This window comes from Thermomyces dupontii, assembly GCF_041956625.1.
Source record: "Thermomyces dupontii strain NRRL 2155 unplaced genomic scaffold VTN31scaffold_2, whole genome shotgun sequence".
Lineage (NCBI taxonomy): Eukaryota > Fungi > Ascomycota > Eurotiomycetes > Eurotiales > Trichocomaceae > Thermomyces > Thermomyces dupontii.
This window is the reverse complement of record NW_027192308.1, coordinates 1,018,979-1,034,981: the sequence shown is the minus strand read 5'-3', so window position 1 is coordinate 1,034,981 and position 16,003 is coordinate 1,018,979. Positions and strand designations below refer to the sequence as shown.

Below are 16,003 nucleotides of genomic sequence, written 5' to 3'. Positions count from 1 at the left end.
GCACCCCAGCCTGTGCTTGCATGATTCCATTGTTCAGGAGCCGAAAATATATCAGGGGAGTAATGTTAACAAAATACGCCCTCATACGAAACCTTGTTCGAGAATCGTCGTCTGTTTGGCTTCTAGAATCAATCAAAACAAACATATATTCTATAATCGCATCAAGAAAAAGCTCGTCTCTCTGATCATGAGTCATAACATCATGCACTCTCAGCCAGAACCTCCAATTCCCGCCTCATCTCATCCAAAGTGGCTGCCGCAATTGACGATTCCAGTACACTGGCTGGCGCAAAAATACCGACATCAAGCCCGTCTTCGCGGATGGCGGCCTCGACATCAAGACACTCACTCTGCTGCACGTTAGCGTTCGAGCGCCACATCACAGGACAGTTTACGGATCAAACCTTGTACACATCGGCAAGGTATTCGTTCTGATCCCAAGATCCTTTACCATGCTTGCGCTCCACAGACACCGCGCTCATATCAACAGGTGCGAAGCGGACGTTGGGCTGCGTGTCAAGCTCGGAGTTTGGTAACTTGATAAAGTTGACAAACACGTCCACACGAACGCCAATCCAATCCGCAATCTCAACTAGCGAGACACCGGAATGTTCCACGCGTCCAATCTCGTGTAGGTCGTTTTGGATCTGGTGGGCAATGTCCGTGACCGAGGCGTTCTGTGGAAGTTGCACCCGGACGGGAACCATGTTCAGTGTCGGCGCAATCATTTCCGACAGGCCGTCCAGACCAAGGGATCGATTCGCAAGGTAGACGCCTAAGATCAAGCTCTCAGAGGGATTTTCAGTTACAGTACTGGGAGCAATGATGTGCGCGTGAACCTTGGCGTAGATGGCGAAAAACAGGGACTGGATGCTCAGATGATGACATCGTGCGACGCGCTCGAGTCGATCAATACGACGCACTAAACCCGGTCGGTAGCAGTTTTGAATCTGTCCACACGCCTGTCTCATCTGCGGAGCCGCTTTGTCCGTGCCCTGGCCCAAGTAGTCTTTCCAGAACCTTTCGCGCACATGTACCGGAGATTGGACGGTCTGGAAAGCGATGAAGTCTGCCAGGGTTGGTCCTGTCACTCGGGGTGTATAGCCCGTAGCACATTGCCCTAGGAAGGAGAGCATCTTGGGCAGACTGACGGCGTCGTAGAGAGCATGATGAATCCGCAGATCGATCATGATGCCGGAGGCCGTCTTGCTCGCGTGCAATGCAACAGGTCCCGAGTCGATAGTTGGTCGCGATGGGCTTCGGAGCATGTCTTCGACAGATGCGTGCCAGTGAACAGAACTATCCGTCTCCTTTAGAACCACTTGCAAGAAAGGCAATTCGCGAGAGCCCGTGGGGATGAAGAGTGTCCGCAGGATTGGCAATTGCGCTGTCAATTGCCTCCATGCACATTCAAGCTGAGAGCCGTCAAGGTCGCTTGTGGTATAGTAGAAGCTGGGGTAGAACCGGTCTGGATCCTGCAGGCTCATGGCAAGCAAATATGTCTGCCCAGCAGTAGCCGGTAGCATCCGTTCGACCTGCTCTCCGTTCAAGCCCCTAAGGGACAAAGTGGCGTGCACATCGATCACTTCCAGCAATTGCCTGATGACTTTGTCTGCGTCGATTGTCTGACTGCGAGGAAGAGTCCGTGCCGCCACTGCCATGTTTTCTACCGTACCAGCTTTCAGCATGGCACTGACTGGCAGGTCAATAGACTGCCGCTTGAGATGCGAAGACACTTTGATCGCGCTGATACTGTCCAGACCGAGTTGGAAAAGCGTTGACTGCTTGTGGATTTGCTCCTCTGGGATCCCCGATGTCGTTGACAGTACGCTGCGGATGCTCTGTTCAAACGGACTCCATACAGTTCCGGCGCTGTTTGCTACCCCCGTACCGTTCTTGCGGGTGTCGACGCTTTGGTCTCTGAACGGTGCGCATCCACAAACCACCATGTTTCCATTCAAGCGAGCAACTGTTGCCTGGGCAGGCTCATTCACAATCAGTCGAAAGACCTGATGAACGCGGTTGACAATTTCGACTGCATCACCGTGCTCGAACACGTCACCACGAGCTGCAAGTCGGCATACCATCGATCCATCGACCAATTCCATTTCGACGGACAGAGGGTATCCGGTATCTGAGAACTCGCCGACAGACTGGTATAATGACTGTTCATCACCTTGCACACGAGCCGGCCGCTTTTGATATATGAACAGTGTGTCGAACAGTTTCTGAACCCCAGCGTCCAAGCATGCCCTCCGGAGAGGGTAGTGTTGATGCTCAGTAATGGCGCTAAGGGAGTCCTGCACATATCGCAGCATGTCCGCACGAGATCCATGCAACAAAGCGCGGAACGCCACAGTGTTCATCGTTGGGAACATGACCCTATCTGCACCGACAAAGTTTCGGCCAGAAAGGACAAGCCCAAACACGACGTCCAGTGTCTCGAGATATCCAGCTAGCGTCAGTGCCCAGGTTGTCACGCTGAGAGCCTGGGCGGTAACGGCATGTTGCCTGCAGAAACCACCGATATCTGCGCCATCAACGTCAAGGACTTTCTCCATTCGATGAATTCGCGATTTATTTCCGGTAAGATCCTTCCTACGAGGGAATGAACGTGGATTGATGCCTGCCAGGTTCGCACGCCAGAACTCCCGACTTCTTTCGCTTGACGAAGTGATGATTTGCTCCAGGACATCGTCGTACGGAGGTCGACTGATCTCCTCTCCACGGTATGCCTTGAATACGTCTTCATGAAGGAGATGGAGAGACCAGCCGTCGTACAGAGCGTGCGCGATTGACAGGACAATAACTTGACGAGACTCATTCCGTGCCGCGCAGATTCTCAGCGCTGGTATGTTCGGATCAGGAATCTTGTCCACCATATCTGAATCGAGAAAATCGTCCGCGGAGTGGTCTTGGACGTCCAAAACGAGAGAATCGACCTCACTTGGAGGGTGAATCACTTGTGCGTACGTGAAAGGTATGTTGGCATCCTCAATCACCCTAAAGGAGGTGCGAAGGATAGGATGCGCTTGTATAACAGTCTTCCATGCCATCATTAACCGGCCAATCTCAACACCAGGGCGGAGTTCTAGGACGTCCCAATTATAGTAATGCTTATACCCGGAGCTGACCATTTCAGCCACTAGTGACTCCTGCAGTGGTGTCGCTGGCAACACGCGGATAGCGTTTCCTGGCAGTTTGCCGTGTCTCTCCAGGCTGAATCTCAGCATTTTCTCCATACTATCGAGGGACGATTCAGGCTTGTTAGGCGCCCTTGTTATCCTCGAGATTTCCCGCGACATCTTGAGAATTGTCCGGCGGCTCATGATGGTGCTCACTGTGAGACGAATTCCAGAGTTCCTGAGCCGCGAGGACAACTTGATTGCATCAATACTGTCTAAACCCATCTCCAGTATCGATGTAGTTGCATCGATCTCATCCGGACGCACACCAGCAAGGTCCGCAATGACAGATCTTAGCTCGAGCATGTCAGGCGTCCACGTAATTTCACTTGTGGACTTGCTCGAATCGTGACGGCCTTGAAGATCGGTGCTGGGCTGCCCTCGAATCGAATTGTCAGCGATGGAAAGCCTCTCGGAAGAGTCACGGAGAATTCGTGTCAGGTTCTCCTTGAACGTGGCTGCCATTGCTTTCAGTTTCTCTCTGCTTACGGCTCTGCTCTCCGCTGCTAGCGTAATGGTATACCTAGAATCCCAATTTCGTTGAACCTCCAGAGCCAATGGATAATCCACATCTGCGACGGAGTCGACCCTGGTCCAGATACTGTCGTTTATCGGATCAGACTTGGCTTGCTCCTTCTGATACACGAAGAGGATCTCAAATAATGGCCGATCCGATGTTCTCCTTGCCCACTTCATGATGTCCCTGAGCGGAGTGTGCTGGAACGGAAGTGTGTCAACATGGTATTGATGGCAGGTGGTTATGAGATCTTTGACAGTCTGCAGCGAGTTGGGCCGTATATAGCTTGGTATGGTGTTGAAGAGGGGCCCAATGACAGATTCAGCACCTGGAACATCCAAGGCTCTACCCGAGACTACAATCCCGAGAGCTGGGACGACACCCAGGTGAGCATGCAGGGTGAGCAGCCAACAAGCATGGAAAATCGAATGCTCAGTAACCTGCAAAGAGGCCTTGACTGACTCGATGTGCCTGATATCACTAATCATGTCGGTCAGGTGAAGTGGTTCCGAGTCTTCGCTACCTGGCTCGGTAAAAATGACACTGTGTCCTGTCAGCCGAGCCAGTTTGCCCGTCCAGAACTTTTCAGCTTCAGCAATCCGCCGCAGAGGGCCCATTGGCAAGATCTCCAGAAACGTCGGACCACCAGAATCGACGGGATTACCGGCGTATCGTTTCGCAACGTGCTCAAGCAGCAGGGGCAGGCTGTTGCCATCGTACAGAGCGTGAAAGATGTGCAAACTCAGAATCGTTCGCCGGGACGACTTGACCAACTGGAGCTTCCATAATGGCCCTGCAAGCTCATTGATATCCTTGCACCATGTGTCGAACCCGTCTTGCATGACCCGCATGGCGTCCTCGTCGTCACAGGCAACTTCATCCCAGACAAGGTCGTCGTGTTTCAAAATGGCCTGAGCATAGCCATCTTGGTATGGGACAAACCGAGCACGAAGGACTTGCACGTCCTGCTGGGTGTGTCTCCAAGCTTCTCGGAGACGGGAGACGTCGACAGCAGAGCTCAACTCGAAGCGGAATGACGAACAATATAAGGGCTTGGGATTTTCGAGGAACCGAAGAATCATTCCCTCTTGTATCGGTGTGCAAGGAGCCACTCCTTCCAAGGCAGCCGTCGAGATCCCTAGCTCCGCGGCAATAACCGCAGAATATCTATGCACAAAGGCTTCTAGGCGCTGCTTACTGTCGTTATATTGGGCACCCGAAGACACGCATTGACTATCTGCGAGAGATCTTGCCATCCCAGCAATGGTGGGATCTAGGAGTCGCATGAGCGTCACTGCTACTATGGGGGTTTTTCGGAGACTTACTTTTCATTATAAGGGATACGTGGGCAGCAAATCCGGCGCTCCTCAGCGACTGTGCTAACCCTATAACAGATATAGAGTCCAGCCCTAGCTCATAGATTGTAGTCGTCGTAGATATCTCGCTCGCGTCGACGCCAGAGAAATCAGACACCACATCAATGATCCGTTGAAAGTCCTTTCGCTCCAGATGCTCTGTCCTAGTGGATAGAGCGTTCAAATTCTGAAGGGCATCGAGAGACAACCGCCCATAGATCTCCCTCAAGGCCTTGACCTCGACTTTGTTGTTTGCAGACAGCGGAAGAGCCGAGACTGGGATGATATGTGTTGGAACCATATATGAAGGTAGTTTGGCCTCCACGGACTCTTTAATGACAGAGAGAAATTCGAAGTTCTCTTGACCAAACTGGACTTCCACAGGGCCTCGCGGTTTGGCTGTTGTCTTGCGCGTGACAAAGGACACCAGCTGATCTCTTGCTTGATCTGGATGCTTGACCACCAGTGTAGCAACGTCCCCCACGTCATGAGTGGCATCATGAATCACAGAATTGATCTCTCCGATTTCCAGGCGTTGCCCCCGGAGTTTGACTTGGTCATCAATCCGGCCGAGGAACTGAAAGCTTCCATCGTACAGAATTCGGACGAGATCTCCGGTCTTATACACCCGCTCCTGGAACTCCTCTAAGAACGGGAACCGCTCCGCCGTCAGTGTGGGACGGTTAAGGTATCCACGACCGACCAAAGCCCCAGACACGCAAAGCTCCCCAACCGCGCCACGTAAAACGGGTGTCGTTGTGCCAGGCTTCAACACATAGGACCCAACATTGTCAAACTGAGGACCGATATTCGTTGGCTTACTCTTCTTCGTCAGCCTGGGTAACATAGTAACACCGATTGTCGCCTCAGTTGGTCCATAGCCATTATAGATGGCTTCATGATCACCCCAAGCATCCAGAATTTCCTGCTTGAGCTGTTCGCCTCCAGTGATGAAAACTCCTTTGCATAGCGAAGGTACTTCTTCCGGAGAAAGTAGCCTCGCGAGGCTAGGCGTAAGGTCAATATGCGTGATTTGGAGCCTGTTGATGGTTCCCGAGAGGTCCTGAAAGAGCAAGTCTCGTGGACACGATGTCACGCAGATTCCCGCGCTCCAACTCCAGAACTGCTCCAAAACACTCACATCGAAATGAAAAGAGGCAAACTGCAGCCAACGCGACTGCTCATCCCAGTGGCCATCGAAGAGTCGAGTGAATGATTGCATTGCCTGGACGGCATTCTCGTGAGTGATCTCGCATCCTTTCGGTGTTCCAGTCGTGCCTGACGTATATAGGCAATAGCATGTGTCGCTCGGCTCAATCCGGCGTGTCAAAGTAGGAAGACTGCGCTCGAAACCGTCATAGATCCCTGGCTTGTCCAATGCAATAGCTTGGAGGCCTGTCAGCGAGCGAAGTTCATCGGCATGCTCCGATGTGCAGAGAATGATTTTGGCTGACGAATCATTCACGATGAATTGCTTCCTGGCGATGGGTGCTCGGGGATCCAAAGCAACATAGGCACAGCCAGCTTTCAAAATGCCGAGGATCGCAAATGATGCCTGAGGACACTTGTCAAAACATATTCCGATCAAAGATCCTTGTGGAACACCGAGTGATAAAATGAATCGAGCAATTTGATTGCCGATGCCGTCAAGTTCGCGGTAAGTCCACGTCTCCTTGTCGATACCTTCCGGCGTGATGTTGGATATGTATTCCAACGCTACGTTTTCCGGCACCTGCCTGGCATTCGATTCGACAAACTCATGCAAGCATCTCACAAGAGACGGTATATGCGGCTCCTTGGCTGGTGTAATAGACAGAAGCCTCTGCGGAAGATCGAAGTTCCTGCAATCAGAATTCGGAGACCAGAGACAATCCAATAGAATAACGTCAAACTGCTCCAGGACGAGCTCGGCTTGTGACTGCGGCAGGACATCATCCCGGTGAGTCAAACAAAACTCCAAGCGGTCTGGACGTGGTACAATCTCGATGGAAACGGAGTACTGTTTGAGGGCCAAAGATTGTCAGCGTCAATGCGATGCAACCCTAACCCTATCCAGATTCGGGTGAACCTTACGTCAACCTCGGAATCCTCCTGTAGGACTTCCCAGAACCGTTCCTCCTTGCATTTCGTAGGCAGCTTCTGATACACGAAGAGAATGTCCAAGAGTGGGTTATCTGCTTTGAACCATCTCTGAATTTTGGACAGAGGCGTGAATTGCCACTTCCCCAACTGTGCATTTCGGCGCATGATGGAAAAGATGAGACCAAGATTGCTTCCCTCGATCCCACAATGGAAAGGGAGCGTCACCAGACATGGAAATACTGCTTCTTGAGCTTCCTGGAACATGTCCCGTCCGGACAGGACGAGTCCAAACGAGACAATTGACTCCCCGACATACGCAGACAGCAGTCTAGCCCAGGCAGCTTGACCAGCGGCTTGGAGGGATATGCCAAGGGCTTGACATTGCGCTTCGATAGATTCCAGTCGCTTTGAGCTCAATTTGCTGGTCGTTACCAGCCGTTGCTTGTCTACGTTGACAGGAGAGAGGTTTGGAAACTTGACCACTGGAAAGTCCATCCCAAGTTCTGTCCAAAATCGCTCCGTATCACCATCCGCTCGTGCCGCGCGAGTGAGAATATGGCTGAGGACCCTATCGTTAGGGACCGGCGGACGGAGATTTTCGTCATGGTAGAGGCTCACAACGTCCGAGAGAATCAGGTTCAGCGACTGAGCATCGAATAGGGCGTGGTGGGCAGTGAAGTGGACTTCAATGGACGACTCCATAATTGTCACGACCACAAACCACGGGGGAAGATGGAGATTGCGGAACATGTCTTGTCGACGACGACTCAGTTCTGACTCGAGAGACTCGTTGTCTGTATTCGTCCATGGAAGCGGCATGGAATGCTCCTTGTAGGTTATCATCGCAAAAGAGAATTCCTGATCTCTCAAGTGAACGAAGCCGGTTCGCAACATTTCATGCCTGGCCATGACCTTTGACCACGCATCTTGGAGAAGTTCAATTTGAGAAGTTGCTGTTGTCCTTAGGACGGTGCGGTTGCAGTATAAGTGACCACTGCTCTTGGTATACAAGGCAAGCATCCCAGACTGAACCGGTGTGCACGGCCGTACTGCACTTATGTCCTGGTTTGTAATATTGATCTGTTCACAGACAGACTTCCGATGCCTCCTATCAAAGGCGTCGAAGTCAAAGTGCTCTTCTTGATTTGCTGAGCCAGAATGGGGTAGGAGCATGGCAATCTCGCGAACGGAAGGTCCCTAGAGAAAGTTAGAGACACAACCGGCAAGTCGAATAATTCCTGATTACCTCTAGAATATCTGCTGCTGAAATCGCGTACCCAGACTGCCTTAGGAGATTAGAAAGCTGCACAGCGTTGATGCTGTCGAGGCCGAGTTGGAAAATAGTCGTGTCGGGCCTAATGGCATCGCGATTGTGACCGGACAAACGGGATAAATGGTCAATAACACGCAGCTCATCGTTGGACATAGCCCCAAAGCCATCATTGCCATCACTGAGCAGGTTGTTAGATGCTTTCTTTTCCCGGTGCTTTCTAGCGGCTTCCGCAATCATTGGCCGATCATGATTGATGACAGTCTGATCCAGAGCACTAGCTGACGGATACCGGATAGTTTGAACAACTAGATCCGCCATTTGCCGTGCAATCTTTTCTGAATCAGATGAAGGTACATGTAGGGTGTCCGAATGAATACATATCCACACGTCATTCTCCTTGGAATTGGGAATAATCTCAACGATCAAGGGAAAGTCCATGTCCCCTTCTTCGGAAACCAGACGCCACAATTTCTTGTTCAATCCAGAGAGGGGAGATTGGAGGAGAATGAGCGTATCGAATAGAGAAGCACCATCGGTAGACACTGTCTTCTGTATCTGTCGCAATGAATAAAGTTGGTGAGGCATGATGTCGGCGTTAGACCTCTGAGCAGATCTCATTAGGTCGAGATTGAGCGTCGTCCGTTGTATCTGCATGCGAACAGGTAGCGTATTGAAGCATGGCCCAATCACGCTTTCTACTCCATCTAGTGCTATCGTCCGGCCACTGAAAACGTTGCCAAAGCAAACATCGGCCGAATCCGTGTAGATGGACAACAGCCGAGACCATGCAGCATGAAAAACATTGAGTGCGGAGACTGATACGTTCTTGCACATCGTCTCGAATTCTTGAAGAGATATGGAGAGTTTCTCCCAGTGCTGCTGACGTCGTGGCCTGGCAGAGGGCTCGCTTAGAACTGCAGTACACAGGCGTGTGGGAAACACCCGTTCAAGATATCGGTTCCAAAAATCCCTGGCTTCGTGACCATCAATTGAGAACATGAAATCAATGAATCTTCGGAATTGAGTCGATTGGGCCAAGGGACGACCCATGTACAGGTCCTCGATCTCCCTCAGCAGCTGCGTCAAGCCTTCAGCGTCGTGCAACGCATGGTGCATCGACAAGAGAAGCATAGTCCCGCTGCTCCCTGGACTCGATTCCAAAACAGCAATAGAGTATGGAACAGCGTAAGGATTCCGGACCATTTTGGTAAACCGCAGTTTCTGTTGTTCGATCGCTGCAGCTAGATTGTCAGGGGTTGTCTGGATCGTCGTCCAAGGAACAGCGATGCTCTTGAGAATGACTTGCACCCAAGAAAACTCGGTATCGGCCGTTGCGCAGAAACATGTGCGCAGTATTTCATGCTGTTGTACCATGAATCCCCAGATGTCCTTCAGTCTCTCAACATCTCCATACACTTCGAGGAGGACATGATTGCAGTAGGCATCCTCATTGGATGCGGTTCGCGCGAGCATCGCCTCTTGCAATGCAGTGCAGGGAACTATGGACTGGACATCGTAACCCTTTTTCCTGAAGTTCGCGGTTACTTCCTCAACGATTGGCTTTTTGAGCAATGATGATAGTATCGAGGATGACTTTGTTGCGTCTGATGGTGGACGCACTGTCCCTATCATCTTGGCTAGTTCGGCGATCGAGCCTTTTCGGAGTATGGTCGAGACATCGATTTGCCCATGGCCAGACTCTCTTAATCGCTTAGAGAGTTGGATTGCTGATATCGAGTCTATTCCAAGGCTATAGATCGATGTGTTTGCGTGAATATCTTCCAGCGGAGTCTGAGTGAGTTCAGAGACGATTGCTGCAACATCACGCTCTGCTTCATTGAGCTCTCTTTGGATTGTCGTTCCCTGGAGGCGTGAAAAGCGTTGGAGTTCGTCAGATTTCATCGTCGTGAACATATGTCTGAGCTTCCTCTCGTCGATTTTCTTGACCGTGGTCATGGGAATCTCCGGTATCGGGATCAACGAGGACGGGATCATATAACTCGGCAGAGCTGCAGACAGCTCTTGGAACAATGTATCAATCACATTGCGAAGATCTGGATCCCTCGTTATCTCCTGGAAAGGCCCCATTGGAACCCAGAATGAAATGAGTCGTTGTTTGCCACGTTCGCTATCTCCCAGTATCATAGTTGTGCAATCTTTGATAGACTCATGGCCCAAAAGGACGTTATTAACCTCACCAAGTTCCACACGCTGTCCTCGAAGTTTGACTTGGGTATCACGACGTCCAGTGAACATTAGCGTTCCATTGGAAAGGAGCCGGCCAAAGTCTCCTGATCTGTACAATCGGCCATACTTGGGGTGATCAATAAACTTCTCTCCTGTCAGAGTTGGCAAGTTCAAATAACCTTGGCCCTGGATGGATGTTAGATATGATCAAGACTGATCTCTTCGTTAGGACAGCACGGACAACTTGATCACCTCCAAAGCAGAACTCTCCCACGCTGCCCCGAGGCAATATTGTGAACTCGGGGCCATCGGAGACAACGAATGCAGAAGTGTTCTTGAAAGGCTTGCCAATGTTGCGTAGTACGTCGCACAATTCGACATTCGGCCTCACTGTGCAAATGTTTGTTGTCTCGCTTGGACCGTAGCCTGGTATCGTTCAGCCTTCCAAAGAAATAGTCCACTCCTGTTGGTGAGAATAGCTTACCCTGATATAATCCTTGGCCGGCCCAGTCCTTGTGAACTTTTGTCGTGAGGCCTTCTCCAGCAGTGACCAGAAAACGAACCCTAGGGACATTCGAAGGGCTAATCAGAGCAGCTACTGTGGGAGTTAGACTGAGGTGCGTCACCCCCATGTCCCGAATAACCCGCTCGATATCTCGAAACATGATGTCGTTCGTCGCTGAGCAGAGTGTCATGCCGTTGTGCCACGTAAAGAAGATCTCAAAAACAGACACTGCATGGATTGCTTCAGCGACGATGCTTTGCTTCAAATCTTTTGATAAACTCACCGTCAAATGCCTGCGAGCATGCTTGCAATAGCTTAGCATCATCTCCAATGGGATAAATCTCGGTGAGTACTGCAATGTTGCTTTTCAGATTGTCATGAGAAATGAGAACGCCTTTCGGCTTTCCAGTGCTTCCGGAAGTAAAGACGACGTAAGCGAGATTTGCGCCACTATATGGCGTCGAGATGTTGGTATCATTGTGGTTTTGTACCTCTAGCTTGTCGGAGGGAATGATTTTCAACCAATCCAGAGACTCGATTCCCGCTTCGAGCCGTGAGTCTACAATACAAGCAGCCGGTTTCGTCTCCATTAAAACAAGACGAATTCTGTCCGCAGGAGTTTCCAGAGTCAGCGGCACATAACCGGCACCGATTTTGACCACGGCCAAGATGGCAATGTATAAGGAAGGACTTTTGTCAAGTATGATAGCAACGAGGTCTCCTCCGGCGACGCCGAGGTCGAGAAGACGATGTGCGAGATGGTTCGCTCTACTGTTGAGCTCCGAGTAAGTGATGATTTCTGAGTCAGCCTGTCCAGTTTGAGGATCCAACGAATGCAAAAATTCGATAGCTCTCCTGTGGGGATCTTCCACAGCAAGACGTTCAACATTTTGGGACAGAGAAGGAATATCAGTCAAATGTTGAAAGTTGCTATTCTCGATGGACAGGACTGATTCGGGAAGCTTCCCATTGATGTCCCTGATGGATGTATCAGGCGAATGAACGAAAAGAGCAGACACAGCATCAATCTGTTCCAAAAGTATCTGAATCTGGTCCGCTGGAAAGATGGACGCGTCGTAAATCGCTCTGGCGAAGACAGCACTTTCACGGGGCTCAAACTGTAGCGTTAAAGAGAATTCCAAGAAATCCGCTGCAGCTGTCTCCTTGAACTGTCTCGTCTTGGCAGTCCACGGAGTCTCCTGCCAGACGACCAAGCTATCGAACAATGAGTCCGTGGCACCAATGCCGGATGCTTTCTTTATTTCGCGAAGAGAGAGATCTCCGAACTCAAGTGCCTTTCGATTGCTAGAGTGAGTGGCCACGAGTAAATCGGCGGCAGTCTGCATCCATGCTAGGTTGACACGAGTGGGCAACACACGAAGGCATGGCCCGATGACAGACTCGATACCATTGATCGGCAGAGTCCGCCCAGAGAACACCGTGCCAAAGATGACATCGGGTGTATCTAGATATGAAGTGAGAAGGTATGCAAAGGCAGCTTGGAAGAATGACTGCCTGCTGACAGAAAGAGATCTCACCCGGCCGTCCAGCTCTGACAGTGGAATCTCCAGAACCCGATGCTCAGTACCCACAGCACGCTGAACATCGGTTCTGTCATGAAAGGTAGGCCACGAAGGCGGAACGACGTTCCGCAACGTGTCTGCCCAGTATGAAACTGAATCCTGTGTTGTCTTGGCCAGGTTGGCCTTCACTTCATACTTGGCAATGTTAGAAAAAGACGGCCGTACGGGCGGTTCGGTCTTCTCGAGGAATGACTGGAGATCATCCAGAATAAGCTCCCAGGACCAGCCGTCGTACAGAGTGTGATGCAACTGCACAAGCGCTCGAGTAGCACCGTCCCCTTGTTTGATCTGCACCTTGAATGGGGTCAACATGATCGACCCAATATCGGAGAGAAATCCATAATCGAAACGATCTGTCTCCTTCAGGCAACCATCCCTGATGGACTTCCAGACAAATCGGCAAAAGGCATGATCGGGCAACCCGATATTGAGAAAGCCTGATCGTAGAATGCTATTGCGCTGTATGAGTTCCTGAAAAGCTTTATAAACTTGGTGCAGGTCAATATGGTCATCAAACTGCAACTCTATCCAGTTGCAGTATGCCCGAGAGTCCTTGCAAGTTTCAGCCCACATCGCGGTTTGAACATGGCTGCACGGCTCCACAGAATCCACTTCGGAATCGAGATTCTTTGAGCGGAGAGTCTTGAACCCAGCTTCAGTAACAGTGTCCCAAATCATGGTGACCGACTCATCCAGCTCTCCGGACCCTGGAGCCGCTTCGCTTCTCGCCAGGTGCCATATTCCCTGAACCGAATCGGCAGCAAGAAGCTTCGCCACGTCAATATTGATACCAATTTCACGTAATCGCGAAGCAAGTCGAATTCCGGATAGCGAGTCAAGTCCCGCTGCTGCAAGGCTTGAATCGTTTGGCACTGATGCATTCAACGTTTGATGCACCGCCCCGGCAATATTTCTCTCAAGTGCATCTCGGAATGCCGGCTTGACAACGCTGTTGGTCGTTTGTCTCGAAATATAATCTGACTCCAGAGTCTTCTTGTCCACCTTGCCCGATGCTAAGCGAGGGAATTCCCGAACGAGAACGAAGTCACCAGGAACCATAAAAGTCGGCAGGCGTTTTTTGCACGCTTGACGAAGCTCATCCGTGCTGACATCATCGGTATCGGCAAGCACCCAGACCACTAGGATTCCGTTTACCACGCTTGCAACCGCGGCTCGGACATTGCGGACATGACATACGACGGACTCGATCTCGCCGAGCTCCACTCTTTGGCCTCGCAGCTTCACTTGGCCAGTAACAATCCGGCCAAGACATTCGATATCACCATTTGGCAGGAAGCGAGCTTTGTCTCCGGTGCGATATAATCGACCATACTTGCTGCTTTGAAGGAATGCCTTCGAATTCTCAGTGGGTCGGTTGATGTAGTCAATGGCCAATTGTGATCCGCCAACGACTAGTTCTCCGATCTGTCCAATTGGTCTGATCTCCGGCTCGTTCGCGTTTGAATCAGCGTCGGGGGCTACAACAAAGGCCGAAACTGTGTCGAGAGGACGTCCGATCAAATGAATACCAGATTGAGCTTTGAAGTGTGGTGCCGCTGTACAGTGGATAGCGGCTTCAGTTGGTCCGTACATTCCGTGGAGAATTCCGTCTCCTGTCGGGGTTGAGCCAAACTCCTCCACCACACGTTTCGTAAGCATCTCGCCGATGGTAAGGAGCACACGCAATGAGGGTGCTGCTTGTCGACTGCGCAACAGCTCCCCGGCAACGGTTGGGGTTAGCTCTGCTGCGTCAACGTTCATTTTCATTATGACTCCAGGGAGATCCCGTAGCATCTCACTGCGTTCACAGCCCACCAATGTCGCGCCTCTTAGCCAAGGAAAGAATACCTCGAAGACCGAGACATCAAATGTCGGTGAGGCAAACTGTAGAAATCGGCGGAAAGAGGGAATCAACTGGTCATGTGCGAATAATGACTGGGTGACCGCTGTATGGGATATGCGCACGCCCTTGGGACGACCGGTAGAGCCAGATGTGTACATAACGTAGGCTAGGCTCTCAGCTGGCACGGATGGCAATTCTGTGGCCATGGAATCTAGTTGGGAATTCAGGTCGTCAACGAGAAGCGGTGATACGTTCTTGTTGTTCACCACTTTGTCTTTGAATTTCGAGATTGTGATCACGACCTGTGCTCCAACATCCTTAATGATGAATGCGACACGATCCGTGGGAGAATCAATGCCGATTGGACAGAATCCACACCCTGCTTTGAGAATTGCCAACCAGGAAATGTATAATTCGACTGACTGAGGTAATAGGACCGGAACAACCCTGGCGGGAGATGTTGGGAACAAGGAACCAAGAGCCGTCAAAATTTGGTGAGCCAGCGCCGTGGACAGACTGTCCAGTTCGCCATATGTATAGCGCTGAACCCTGCCATCCTTGTCCAGAAACTCAATTGCAATATCCGACCTCCGATCTGGCCGAAACACGCAATGATGAAGGAACTGGGGACCAGGCAGGATCTTTGGATTTGGATTCGATATGGACAGTAGAGGCCCATCTTCATCCTCCTCCTGTGGGCTGAAGGTATGGAGCCCGCATCGTTTCCGAATCAGCTGTTTTAATTGTCGTCCAATCTGATCCAGGCCTTCCATCGGAATCCCAGTTTCCGATTTCAGGGTACCTGTTCCACTTTCGAGATCGAGCTGCAGCATCAAGGTACAATTTGCATCAGGGTTTGGGAAGCCATGACCGTCCCGAGTCACAACCGCCGTGTATGAGTTCCGACCACCATCTTCCGGGGCCAGGCTCAATTGGACTTCTTGATATTGCTCCTTTTCCGGGTCCGCCCGGACAGGAACGCCATTCAGACTGAAGACAGCATGCTCATCGCCGGTATAGGCACAGAGGAGAGCGGCCCAAGATGAAACAATCTTGTCTAACGGAATATGTCCGATTGAAATCTGACATGCATTCTCTGTTCCGACAACGGCGTCGGTTTGAAAGATGTCTGGAAATCGCGAGTAGCGGTCCATGACTTCAGCCGTCGACATCGTCAGCATAAGTAAACGAGAGAAAAGCCAAGGCCAACACCAGCTTCTCAGATGGCACAGCGTGAAGATAATATCAACTATTTCAGGCTGGCCCCGCTGAGGGGTCCATCGAAGCGAAAGAGCAGAAGACCCGCGAGATGATGGATCTCATCCAAAGACATCGTAAACTGCCAGATCTGCGATCCGTTAGTGCCATATTACGTAGTGGAGACGGCTTGAGTCTCGAGTCGATCAATCAAGCCGCCGCTCACAAGATCATAAAAGGCGATAAATCATCCGGATTGGCCCAGGTCAAGGGATA

At 51.1% G+C, this 16,003-nt stretch overlaps 1 protein-coding gene across 1 annotated transcript; it reads right to left on the bottom strand.

Moving 5' to 3' along the window:
* Positions 1 to 200: 200 nt before the first annotated feature.
* Positions 201 to 15,702, bottom strand: VTN31DRAFT_2747 (uncharacterized protein; the record flags this gene model as incomplete). The annotated part of the gene is made up of 8 exons (XM_069402949.1): positions 201 to 350; positions 405 to 4,975; positions 5,028 to 7,056; positions 7,131 to 8,336; positions 8,386 to 10,785; positions 10,841 to 11,025; positions 11,084 to 11,332; positions 11,388 to 15,702. 8 exons carry the CDS (start codon positions 15,700 to 15,702, stop codon positions 201 to 203), a joined length of 15,105 nt encoding a protein of 5,034 aa, XP_069262180.1.
* Between the last annotated feature and the right edge of the window lie 301 nt (positions 15,703 to 16,003).